This window comes from Mastomys coucha, chromosome X (genome assembly GCF_008632895.1).
Source record: "Mastomys coucha isolate ucsf_1 chromosome X, UCSF_Mcou_1, whole genome shotgun sequence".
In the NCBI taxonomy this organism is placed as follows: domain Eukaryota; kingdom Metazoa; phylum Chordata; class Mammalia; order Rodentia; family Muridae; genus Mastomys; species Mastomys coucha.
Window position 1 is genome coordinate 148,720,834 of NC_045030.1, and position 13,015 is coordinate 148,733,848.

The 13,015-nt window shown below is 38.0% G+C and overlaps 2 protein-coding genes across 2 annotated transcripts in view; one reads left to right on the top strand and one right to left on the bottom strand.

Annotated features, from left to right (window-relative positions):
- Acot9 (acyl-CoA thioesterase 9) overlaps positions 1-1,966 on the top strand; it is a 46,924-nt gene extending 44,958 nt beyond the window's left edge. Inside the window, exons 13-15 of the mRNA XM_031369896.1 lie at positions 107-194; positions 898-1,048; positions 1,664-1,966. Coding sequence (XP_031225756.1) covers positions 107-194; positions 898-1,048; positions 1,664-1,752 — 328 coding nt within the window. The 3' untranslated portion in view covers positions 1,753-1,966. The remainder of the gene's footprint in view (positions 1-106; positions 195-897; positions 1,049-1,663) is intronic.
- Positions 1,967-4,241: 2,275 nt separating this feature from the next.
- Positions 4,242-8,831, bottom strand: LOC116090030 (E3 ubiquitin-protein ligase RNF168-like). The gene is made up of 2 exons (XM_031369910.1): positions 7,347-8,831; positions 4,242-4,287 (listed from the first exon to the last, which is right to left on the bottom strand). Exon 1 carries the CDS (start codon positions 8,664-8,666, stop codon positions 7,350-7,352), a length of 1,317 nt encoding a protein of 438 aa, XP_031225770.1. The 5' UTR covers positions 8,667-8,831; the 3' UTR covers positions 4,242-4,287; positions 7,347-7,349.
- Between the last annotated feature and the right edge of the window lie 4,184 nt (positions 8,832-13,015).

Consider the following 13,015-nt stretch of genomic DNA (forward strand, 5'->3'; position numbering starts at 1 on the left):
TATTTGTTCTTTTGTGATTGGGTTACCTTATATCAGTTAATTATTAAGGAAAACATTTGAGACCTTAATTTTGCAACTTACTCCAATTTTGGGCTTACTCCAATAGAGGTTCCCGGCCATATGTGGTAACTGTAGATGATATCATGTTTCAGAAACCTGTTGAAGTTGGCTCATTGCTCTTTCTTTCTTCACAGGTAAGTGTATCATGAGGGGTGAAAACTATGTTTTGTCATTTGGGTCTGGAAAAGAAGTTTTTACCTTCTGTGTTTCTCTTATGACTGGTTTCATTCCCCGTTCTTTTTTTTTTATTACATGTTTTCCTTATTTACAATATCTCCTTTCCCAGGTTTACCTCCAAAAATAAAATAAAATAAAATAACAAAAACTAAAACTAAAATAAACCCCTGTTCCCTCCCTCCTTCGCCTGCTCACCACCCCACCCCCTCCTGCTTTCTGGCCCTGGCATTCCCCTACACTGGGGCATAGAACCTTCACAGGGCCAAGGGCCTCTCCTCCCATTGATGACTGACTAGGCCATCCTCTGCTATACATATGCTGCTGGAGCCATGAGTCCCACCATGTGTACTCTTTGGTTGGTGGTTTATGCCCTGGGAGCTCTGAGGGTACTAGTTAATTCATATTGTTGTTCCTCTTAAGGGGCTGCAAAGCCCTTCATCTCCTTGGGTCCTTTCTCTAGCTCCTTCATTGGGAACCCTGTACTCAGTCCAGTGGATGGCTGTGAACCTCTACTTCTGTATTAGTCAGGTACAGTCAGAGCCTTTCAGGACACAGCTATATCAGCCTCCTGTCAGCCAGCACTTGCTGGCATCCACAATAGTGTCTTCATTCCCCGTTCTTAAAGCAACTGAAAAAAATCTTGTGTCTATAATCTTTTAGGTATGCTTCACCCAGGACAATTACATTCAAGTGAGAGTTCATAGTGAAGTGGCCTCTCTTGACAGTCGTGAACATATGACCACCAATGTCTTTCATTTTACATTCATGTCGGAAAAAGAAGTACCCTTGATTTTCCCCAAAACATATGGAGGTAAGCTTGGATGATTGCTTCCTTCTAATGAGAAGAAGAAATTTTCAACACCACCCCAAGCACCCCCTTGTGGTATAGGCCTGAGCCCAGAGATTTGCATATGTTAGGCAAGTACTCTGTCACTGAGCTATATTCTCAGCCCTCTTCTTTTAAATGATCCTTGAATCCTGGGATTCACATGAACTGGATATGTGCTCTACCACTGAGCTATATTCCTAGCCCTCTTGCTTTTGAATTATCCTCACCAGTGTCTCCAGGCCTGTTAGCCCAAACACATGTCTTTGGGAGATTATAGTTTTGAAGTTCTGTAGCCCTGAAGGTCAAATACACTTTTTGGCCCCCAGGAATGGCTGTTGTTATTTTGCACAGCTGTGTACACAGAGCTGGTGCAAACTGCAAGCAGCCGCTGATAATGAAAGACTAGTGCAGCCAGAAAAACGACATGCAGTCAGGGGCTTCTCTCTTAGGTTAGTTGTATAGCTCTAGCCCCAAAGTGCATCCCTGTAGCTGGTTTTGCATAAACAGTGTTGTCCTATTATTCCCAAATAGTCATTCATCTGTATGGTTGTCCAAACTGCTACAAATTTCTTCAGAGGAGTCTTTCTTGTGTTTCAGAGTCCATGTTGTATTTAGATGGACAGCGGCATTTCAAGTCCATGAGTGTCCCAGTGGTCTTGAAAAAGGACTACCCTGTGGAGCCCTAGAAAAATCTCCCTTGTTGCAAACCAGCACTCCTAGCACTGTGACATAGTGCCTAATAAAGGTGTGCGGAAACGTATTGATGTTCACATTGCTTTTTTTTATCCTCCATAGAGGGGACTATATTTCAGCTTTTAGAGTGATCAGAAAAGCAGAACAAGTGACTGGATGGGGCTGAAGGGTGAAAGAATGATTAAACAATAAAACCTTTTACAGTAATGTGATTGTGTCCCATGTTGCTTCTGACCCTTTTCTGTTTTAGATTTCAGCCAAATATCTTTTTATACAGTTGGGTACATTCTTTTTAAGCCTGACTGGTTCCGCTATGTTGTCTAAAGTCTTATTAATTCTATATTATCATTTTTTCCTTCCCTCCCCCAAGGTTATATTATTGCTGGAGGGTATATAGAAAGTAGATAAAGAAACTCATGAAAGTCTATGGCATCTGTAAAGATTTATGAGAAGGTTTAAATCTGAAAATATAACCAAGAAGTGTTCATTGTTGATGAGGGAACTCAGAACCATTTGTTCCTTCTTGCATTTCTTAGATTGTGCTATGGGCTGAGCAGGATACATCTTAATTGAGAAAGAGTAACTACTCATGCTTCTAGAACATTGAGATGCTAGGCAGACATTTGACCTGTATGAGATCATTTCTTCGAAGAAGCACAGTGAGGCAGGATCTATAGCTAACTTCCCATAGGGCTAACCACTCAGGAAATTGAAGCACATGGAGGTTAAGAGCCTTGCTTAAGGTCCAGCAGCTCAGAAGTGGACTGCTGGCAGTTTGAGTGCAGGGTACTCCTTAGAAGTGTAGCAGGCTACATTTCAGGAATATAGCAGGAGGTGTCAATACCCAATGGGAACTCAAAGGGAAACACTGCATTTTGTTTTTCTTGCTTCCCCTTTCCTCACTGCTTAAGTTTTTCTCCTTCCCCTTACCCATTCCTTTGTTTTTTTTTCTTTTTGATGTCACAGATTAAACCCAGAGACTTGTGTGTGTTGTGTTGCAGTGTTACACTTTAGCCAGCAGTGCCATTGATTTGCACCTAAAACAGTTTATTCCATGATCGGAGGGGAACATGATCAAATTTAGAAGAGGAAGGAGCAAAATAGAGGCTACACAGAAGATAAAAGGGATTTCTGGCAGTGTTCTTTAGTAAGAGTTCTCAAATAATATAGATCTACCTTGGAATGAACTGGAAAATGTTTTATAACTTGTTTATGTAATATTTATTAAAATACTAGCCAACATATAGTATCTGACATGAATAGTCATGGGAACAAACAGGTCACTCTGAGGCATACAGTTTAATTGAAATGGATCAAGTTGTACTACCACCTGGTGATTTCTGTCCATTTCTTCCTATGCTTCGTAGATGTATATATGACATGGGACCTATGACTTAGCTAGTTGGATAAATGGAGATGATCTCCATTAAGTTCATTTTAACACATCTTTGTGTACATGACTAAAAATTTGTGTACACTGAAGCTTTTTCTAGGGTATTTTTTTTCTATTCTAAACACAGTATTGTAAGAAATATCCTAAATACCTAAAACATTTGGCCTCTAAAATTATTTCTCAGGAGAAGTATGAAGAAACACTAGGCAAAACAGTATGCAAATAGTGACGATAGAAAATTCCAGAATAGTCAAGTACACTCAGTTACATGTCTTCAGTTTCTCTAGACTTAGCCAGACTTTTGTCTTTTAAAAATATCTTTGACACTTAATGTTTGTTAATTGTCTTTCTGTGAATCCTGCTGAGATCAAACAAATAAATAGCTTATTTTTTTTCATTAAGCTTTTCAAGTAATTTTGGGTATTAGAAGCTTAACCCAAAATTTGTTAGCATTTACCAGTTCAACCTCAAGCACAGAAATAAAGTTGGTTATATTTTTAATCCAGGTTTTTAAGTAGGTGATATTAAAATATACATTAAAAGATAAGGTTATTTCTAGATTGTTCTGTTTCTCTTAAATAATTGAGAGGGCTGAGGATGTAGCTCAGTTGGTAGAGCTGTTGTCCAGCCTGCCTGAGCCCTGGGTTCATTCCCACCACCATATAAACTGGGTGTAGTGATATACACCCATAAAAGTCCCAACTTGGAGACAGAGGCAGTTTAAAGTCAACCTCAGCATGTTGGTGCATGCCTTTAATCCCAGCACTCAGGAGGCAGAGGCAGGTGGATCACAGGGTTTGAGGCCAGTCTGTTCTAAATAATGAATTCCAGGATAGCTAGGAATACATAGCAAGACCTCGTCTCAATAATAATAATAATAATAATAATAATAATAACAACAACAAAGAAGAAGGAGAAAAAGAGGAGGAGGATCCTCAACTACATAGTAAGTTGGAAGACAGTTTGGGCTGAAACCCTGTCTCAAAAAATAGATGAGAACATTTTTTTAATTTTTTTTAAGATTTATTTATATGAGTACACTGTAGCTGTCTTCAGACACACTAGAAGAGGGCATCTCATCTCATTAGGGATGGTTGTGAGCCACCATGTGGTTGATGGTAATTGAACTCAGGACCTGTGAAAGAGCAGTCAGTGTTCTTAACCACTGAGCCATCTCTCCAGCCCCTAAACATTTTTATTTTTATTAACTGTATTTTTATTCCTTTAATACTCATATTCTTAACATTTGCACAGCTTTAGTATTCACTAAGAAATTTGACATTTTTGTATTTACCACAGTGAAAAGTTAGCAATGTGTTCTAATAATGGGTACTTATCTTTTTATTAATATAACAAATTCAGACATGGTAGAACAAGCAAAGACTAATGGAGAAAAATATATCTTAAAGTGAACTTTAGTTTGGGAGATATCTTCATAGACAAATATATAAATCCTAAATATATCACATACAACCTTTCATATGTTTGATTTTGAGGAACTCTAAAAAGTCTACCCTGAAATATTTCTCTTAGAAAAAATATTGATATGATGAGAAGATATATTTTTGTTTTAGATAAATTTGGTTAGTTCCTAAATAATACTATATTACCATCACAGTCATGCTCAAATGACACTTTCTTAATGAGAAAAGGCAAAGGAAAATTGAAATTGACACCAGAAGGTTGGTATTTCAGTGGTGTAGTGCTTACCCAGAATCTGAAGGATCCTGGGTGAAATTTCCTAGCTGCACACAAAAAAATGTGTGCATGTGTGCGTGTATGTGTGTATGTATGTGTGTGTGTGTGTGTTAAAATTGATGTAGATGACATGAAATATATAAAAACAGTACAAATTTTGGAGAATAATACATTAAGATAAGCATTAACAAATGTTAGGTAGATTAGCCAAAGTGCATAAAAGACAAACATTACATAAATGAATTCTAGCACCTAAGTTTTATGTATGTGAATTTATGTGAGCATAGGTATATCTAGAGGCCTGGAAACTAGCAAGAGGACCATTAGAGGCAGGGAAATGAAGCTTTAAGTTGGGGAGAGCACTAGAACATATGATATGAAAGAGGAAGGGGGATTATTGAGGGTGCAAGTGTGCTGGCGAGTAAAGATCAGGGAGATGGAAGAAAGGAGGGGCTGGAGTAGGGCTCAGGGCTATGAGGGAGAAGAGAGGGTAGGAGTGCAGTTAGCCAAAACTATGTAGGTAAATATCATAAGGAAACCTACAATGTTATAAGCTAATTTAAATCTATTAAAATTTAGGTGAAAAGCAAAAAGGATAACTGACTCTTGGAAATGTTAGAACATTTGAAATGTAAATAAAGAAAACATCTAATAAAAAAAGACAAAAAAAGAAATGTTAGAACTATCTGCTAAAAGTTCATATTATATTAAATAAAACCAACAGACAGAAAGGTGTCTTCTGGAAGCTTCTGATAGTCCCCATCAGGTGCTGAAGATCTAGATCTTCCCTAAAGAGTTGCTACCATCAGGTTGCAACTGGATGCTGGAATCTAATGTCTGCTGGCTTCTTCAGATTTTTTTCATCTGGGATCCCATTTCCTTTTAGTCACTGTCCCACATAGCAATCCTCTCTGGAAACACTTGGAAGTGTACTTCACGAGCTCATGACTATTGCATTATATTTATTTTATTCTATGTTTTGGCACTGGGAACCAAACCCAGGGTCTTATGCTTCATAGTCAAGTATGCTACTTTTAAACTAAATTCCCAACTCCTATTTTTAAGTCTTTTTGAGACAGGGTCTTGCCATGGGTCCCAGGTTGGCCTTGAACTTGTGATTCTATTGTCTCAATCACCAAAGTGCTGGGATTATCAGGCATGTGCTTCTAAACCAAGCTCCTAAATACTTTACTACTTGTCTCAATATATAAAAACTTAGTATCTACATAAGGAATACTATGTGGAAATAATGTAATTATTTCAGGGTCCTTAAGAGAAAATATTTTGCTGTTACTCTCTTGGATGAAGTTCCTATCTTCCTAGTCTATTCTTTTTTTTATGGCTTTGTTTGTTTGTTTGTTTGTTTTTGTTTTCTAGACCAGGAAATTGGAAATAAGGGTACTTTACTAGTAAGTTATACCTCTACCCCTTTCTTCCATTTTAAGTTTGTTGTTTGATTTGGTTTGATTTGACAGAGATGAGACCTCGTTACATAGCCTTCTGAAAGCTAGGTCTTACTATTGTAGACCAGGCTGTCCTCCAACTCAACAGAGATCTACATGGCTATTTATTCCATTCAAATCAAAGCAGACAAACAGCAAACAAACAAACTTTTAATAGGCTTGTTTGACTAGCAAGCAATTAGTAGGTTGAGTATACAAGAACTCAAGAGGTTTGGTATTCCCAAAGCATTGAATAATATATAAGAACTTCAAACTTAATTATCGCTCCTACTAACAACAGAACAACTATTGATAACCTGAAGGCTAGGCACCCTTGCTTATCACCGAAGTTTTACAGAACCACATTCCTATTCTCTGTAATCATAAAGACCATTAAAGATATAAATGCAGCTTGACTTAGTGGTGCACATCTGTAAATACAGTGCTCAGAAGACTAGCAGGAGGCTCTAAAAGGACCCTGTTTCAAAAAACAAGTCAAAAAAGAGAATGAGAATATACTAAATAACAATTTAAAATATTTAAATATAAAAATTATAATATTAAATACACAATTTACATATAATATTAAACATAGCATATATTACATATCATGCATATAACATACTATGTATACTATGTATAATATATATAATATATATTATATATTAGTATGAGATACTAAGTATCAAATAGCAAATAAATTAAATATTAAATATTTATATTTTATAATTATATTTAGTGTTATTAAATGATAAAAATCATCAAAAAGTAAATATTTAATTATACATTTATAGATTGTATCATAGAAAAGAACACTTCACAGTGCAGTATTAGAAGTTTAAACCACTGTACACCTGTATCATTTTCTTTACCTCTCAAAACATTTGAAAAATACTTTTGTGTAAATTATTTCACAGTGAGCAATGAAAAATTTATGTTTGTCAATCTCTAGTAGAATCTGGCATCTTTCTTCCACTAACATTAGCTAAATGCTTCAGCTGAATCTTTTTAAAAGATGGTTAATTTAAATCTTAAATACTTTGTATTTCTTTACCTTTCAAGTGTTCTTATCTTTGGAATCCTCTTTGGCTGAGGTGTGTGGCCCGACATCATACTGGGATGGACAGTTCTGCAGAGACTTTTTACTCCACCTTCCCCTCATCACTTCTTCATCCAGTACTCTTTGAAGCTCCAATGCAAATAATCTATCTTGTTCTTCTTGTAGATGCTTCTTATAATACAGTTGCTCCAAGTCTATCAGCTTTTTGGTAATGAGATCTTGTGTTTCCTTGTCATCGGAGGAAGATTCAGGGGGTATTTCATGAGAGATGTCAGGTTTACTGGCTGCTGCTTTAGATGGATATTCTTGATGCTTTCTTTTAGAATTATGTTTACTGCTCAAAGGAGGAGGCATTTTTTCTTTTTCCTCAGTTTTACAGTTTCCAATTTCCTCTGTTTTGCTTGACTCACTGCTTACATTCTGTATCTGGACAGAAGAATGAGTGGTAGCTTCAGGTTTAATGTTCTTAAATGGGACATAAGAGCTGCCATTGGAGCAGCTTGGTTTTATTTCCTCAGTTTCTGAACTGCCCACTATTGCATCATAGCTATGAGAAAATGTGTAACTTGACTTTAAAGTATCTTGTTTACGATTCTGAGGACCGGTTGACAAAGTAGCTGCTGACACATTTTCTTCAGTTTTCGTTTCTTGTGTCCTATTAGATGTTTTCTTGCCTTCCTGCACAGATTCATACTGCAAGACTGACTCAAGCTGAGCCTGCGGAATATTGCCACAGTGTTTTTGTTTGCACTTTTTTTTTCTTGGTGATGTGACTGGATCACTCATGCAGCTCTTTTTAGCCTCTTCCTCTCTTTGCTGCTGTTCTTCCAGTCTGTGCTTTTCTGCCAGCATTTTTTCCTCCTCTAATTCCTTTGCCAGTAATTGCCTTATATATTCCTCATTGGCTCTGTTTTGTCTTTCATTGGTGGCCTGGCGCTCAGCCTCCATCCTGATCATCTCCTCTTCATATTCTTTCCTCAATTCCCCGGGATTACTTAGCACTCGAATTGGAGGATCATCATTAAAGACCAGTGAAGGGTTCCTACTTCTGCATTCCTCTGGGTACAGAGTTTGAATTCTTTCCCACAGTTCCTTATTGATAAGACTGTTTATATGAGTAGGGTGCCGAGCCCATGAAGTGATCCAGTAGCGGCAGAAGGGGCAGAATAAATTTGTTTTTCGGAGAAGTGCTTTAAAGCACGATTTGCACATTGTGTGGTTACAGGGCAGAGTTATGGGCTCAATGAGGAATTCCATACAAAGGAGACAGTGGCAGTCTTCTAAAGACAAGGCCTTGGATTTAGATAAGGCCATTTTAACAAATTTACAAGGTCCAAGGAACAACAGTACCTTATTAACAAGGTCCAACGAACACCAGTACCATGGCCTGACGAGACTCTCTTTCCTTAGCGGCAACAATAATAGAGGCAAAACTAACGGTCACAGAGAGTTCGATAGTTCCATTCTGTGATGTTGATAGCTGGTTACGGAAGCCGAGGAGGGGCTGCTTCCGCTTCCTGGGAACACTCTAGAACTCCCTTCGCGTCTTTACTCCCTTCGCGTCTTTACTCCCTTCGCTTCTTTTAGCCTTGAGAACTTGTGACCAGTCTTCCTACAACTTCAGCATGGAGCCTTTTGAGGAGACTTGAAAATGAGCCCAGACCAGACTTGAGCTTGTGATTCTCTTATTTCAACTTCTCAACCGCTGGGTCGCGCTGCCACCACACCAAGGCGCTAAAATCTTAGGATTTGTTTAGGTCTTTTTTCAGTATGCAATCTCTGAGAAGATGGTGTATTATTGGTTTTTCAAAAGTTCTATCTGGGGCTAGATGGCAAGGGACTGCGTTCATTTCAAGCACCTGTCTTTTTCTTAGTGAATTCCTACAAGCTGAACTTTATTCACAAGTCATATTGAGAAACACTGCCTGACCTCGACATAACAGCACCCAACATGGACATATTATAAGGAGTACTAGCTCACAAAATATTAAAAATGGTGCCTGTAAAACCCTGCTTCATTGCTCTGGAGCTATGGCTGAGGGTTTAAGAGCACTAGCTGCTTTTTCAGAGGACCAGGGTTTGATCCCCAACACCTATGTGGCTGTTCTAACTCCAGTTCCAGGAGATTCACTGCCCCCTTCTGGTCTCCAAGGACACTGCATGCACATGTTGTATAGACATTTATGCAAAGCATTCCTCTTTTAAAGCTCTAGAAACCACTACACATTACCTGAATGAGATAAACATTTCAGCTTCCACATACATACGAAAACACGAAGTATTTATTTTTTCCCCATGCCTGATTGATTTTGCTTAATGTAACATCCTCTGGTTGTATCCATGTGTAAAAAATATAATTTTGTTCTTTTTATGACCAAATAATATTCCAGTATACATTTCATATTTCTTAACCATTTACTTGGCTGTTTTGAATAATTCTGTAAAAACCATTCATGAGCATATGTCTTTCAGGTACTGCTTTCATTTCCTTTGGGTATATACCTAGTGGTGAGGTTGTTTTATCATATGGCAGATGTATTTCTATGGTTTTGAGGAACTTTAATATTTCCATAAAGGCTGTACTACTTTCTTTTCTAACTAGTTTAACCCAAAATTAGAATGACAAGTTAGATATAGCTGGCCTTTCCAACTTTTAAGGGCAGGCAGTCTTTAAAAAATAAAAAGAGTACAATTGCTTGCTTTTGCTGCTGATATTTTATAAAACATTAACATGTAATTACTTAAATTTACAGAAAATATGAATAATAATTATCTTTTAGCACTATAATTTAGCCATTCATTCATCTTGTAGAAAGTGAAGAGAAAGGTGAAAATAATTATATCCAGAGTATGGTATGGTTAGTTTATAATTAATTTTCTTCCATATCTAAAAATATTTTTATCACATTTAAAATTTTAGTTTTGTGTGTGTGTGTGTGTGTGTGTGTGTGCTTCCTGAGTGCTCAGATTTCATTCCAGTACGACCATACTTGGTTGAAGCCTGTGCACTCTCCATCCCATTACAAAATAAAAAAAATAAAATCTTAGAAAATAAAATCCCTATAAATTCTGAGAGGAGCATTATCTTCCATGTAGGGCAACATCTTTCACTTTGAAAACACTTTTAATATTTATTTTATACACATTGTTATTTTGCCTGAATATATGTCTATGCATCTTATACCTGCCTGGTGCCTGTGCAGGATAGAGAGGGTATCATGCATCTGTAACTGTGGTTACAGAAGATTATAGACAGCCACTTGGGTGCTGGGAATCAAACCCAGGTACTCTGGAAGAGCAGTCAGAGTGCTTAACCACGAAGCCATTGTTCCAGCTCCATAAGTCTATTTGAACCTACATTGTTTTGTTCTACGTTAACCAGAGAAGTTGTTTGGACATGGGTTTTACAATAGAGAGTCTTTATTAGTTGGCTGCTCAGAATCCCAGTGTGCCTCGAGCCTTTCTCGGGGCTTTTAAGCACAAACAAAACAAAACAAAACACAACAGTACCCAAACCAAAAACCAAAAACCAAAACAAAACACAACACAACATGTTCTGGGTTGACATACTTCAATTAACAAGAACAGTGATCCAGAAGTGGAACTACAGAGGCCAAAAAGCAATTTAGTACATTTAGAGACTTTCCCAGAACTATGGACTTTGAATTAGGTCTCTGTTTTCATTTCTGAATGTAGGTGACACTATCTACTTGCTATTTATGGCCTGAATGGTACTTTCATCATGGACTCAGTTGTGCTCAGGTCTTGAGCCCTGTTATATTCCACATTGGTCTTAGTGAATGAGTCAAATTGTGGACTCATCCTACTGTAAAGAGGAATGGTTGGTCCTAAGGACTACTAATTTTACTGAATTAATACACAATTGCCCATATAGTTTAAGATACAGAGCCTGACTGTTACTGTAATAAGGATGAGAATTAAAGGTCAAGCCAGTGCTGATAGCAAAGTAGTTAACCAGGGGGACTAAGATAAGAGAGACTGGTACCAATTATCTGATTAATGTCTCTAAGTTTTTTTCCAACCATGGCAAGATTTTTTTTAATTACTCTTGATCAATTAACATAGAAACAAGTTTTTTTCCCCCAAAGCAAGACATAGTTTCCTCTATCTCATAAATAGTTAAGTCTAAGCCTCTACAATTTGGTAAGACCATTTCCTTAAAGTAATCTAACTTGTTTTAATACCTTTAGGCCTGATCAACCTGCTTATTTTGGAAGGCATTGGAAGAGGCACATTTAGTCAAATCATTTGTAGTAGCCCACCAAGAGGCTTGGTGATATTGTTATCCAGACCAACTAACCCATAAAACAGAATAGCCAGATCAGAATTAGGGGAAGTGTCTAAGCTAAAGGTTTTGGCTATTAGATTCGTTCCAGTCCCTTGTAAGTCTTCTAACATTAATTTAGGCTGTTCCCAGTCACAATGAATTTTGTTAGTTAATGGGCTAACAATCTGTTCTGTTCCTATCCCTGTGTATTTCAGGGGCTTAGTGTCTAAGCATAACCAGCAATCCTGGCTAATTTCTGGCTGGGAGTGATTAGCTCTGTTCCCAGGGTTTCATTCTTTGGCTTAGAGTCTGGTTCCCCAGGGTTTCTCTGTTTCCCAAAGGCCAGAATTTTTCTAAAGGGATTTCCAGATTTTTAGTTTTATGGCCATTGGATTACATCCTATTGGGTATTTCTTGAGCTTGGAGACTTTCTTTCTATATATTCATTCTTGCTTTTTCAGGAAGCTTGTTTTACAGTTTTTGCAATGAAAACTCACTTGTTTCTGGCAACTAGGGGTCCCAGCCTTAGGGCATACATGGAATTGTAAACTCTGTGTTCCTACCTCATAGTTCCTTCTCCAACACAACCAGACACTTAAAGTGAGAAAAAAAAAGGTCAAGATGAATATGGGTTGCTGATCTGTAGTCACACTAATTAATTCCTTCCCTGTATCTGTGTTCCTTAGTTCCCAGGTCCAAGCCTGAGGGCAGTAGGGGTTGGGCCATAACCATGAATTCATCCCACACATAAGGTTCAGGAGGAGATAGAGGGGCAAAGAATAGAAGGACCTGGGACCTCGATGAAACCTTCACTTTAATGGATCTGTAGTCTGGGAAATAGTCCATTTGGCAGTAGCATCTGGGGCTTTCACTTTTTTGAGTGTGGTGGATCCATGGTGTAATGCCAGCTACCTTCACAGCCACAGGAGTGGAATTACTGTGTATGGTCACTTCCAAGTTGCTTTCCTTGCCTAGCTGCTTGACCTAGACAGTATCTATAACCAGGGGAAACTGGTGGTAGACTCAGAATCAGCTGGGTCTTACACAGACCAGTGAGTAGCATTTATGGAGGACTGAAGGGCCTATATTGAGTTGAGAAAGGAATAAGGAGGTTGTCCAAACAATCTCAAAATGAGTGAGTCTCTCCCTATATGGGGGACAATCTCATAATGAGTGAATCCCTTCCTATATGGGGGACAATCTCACAATGAGTGAGTCCCTCCTTATATGGGGGACAATCTCACAATGAGTGAATCCCTCCCTATATGGGGGACAATCTCACAATGAGTGAGTCCCTCCCTATATGTGGGACAATCTCACAATGAGTGAGTCCCTCCCTATATGGGGGACAATCTCATAATGAGTGAGTCCCTCC

Excerpts from the sequence above, each read along its gene's own strand:
- LOC116090030 (XM_031369910.1), bottom strand. The coding sequence starts at position 8,666 with ATGGCCTTATCTAAATCCAAGGCCTTGTCTTTAGAAGACTGCCACTGT.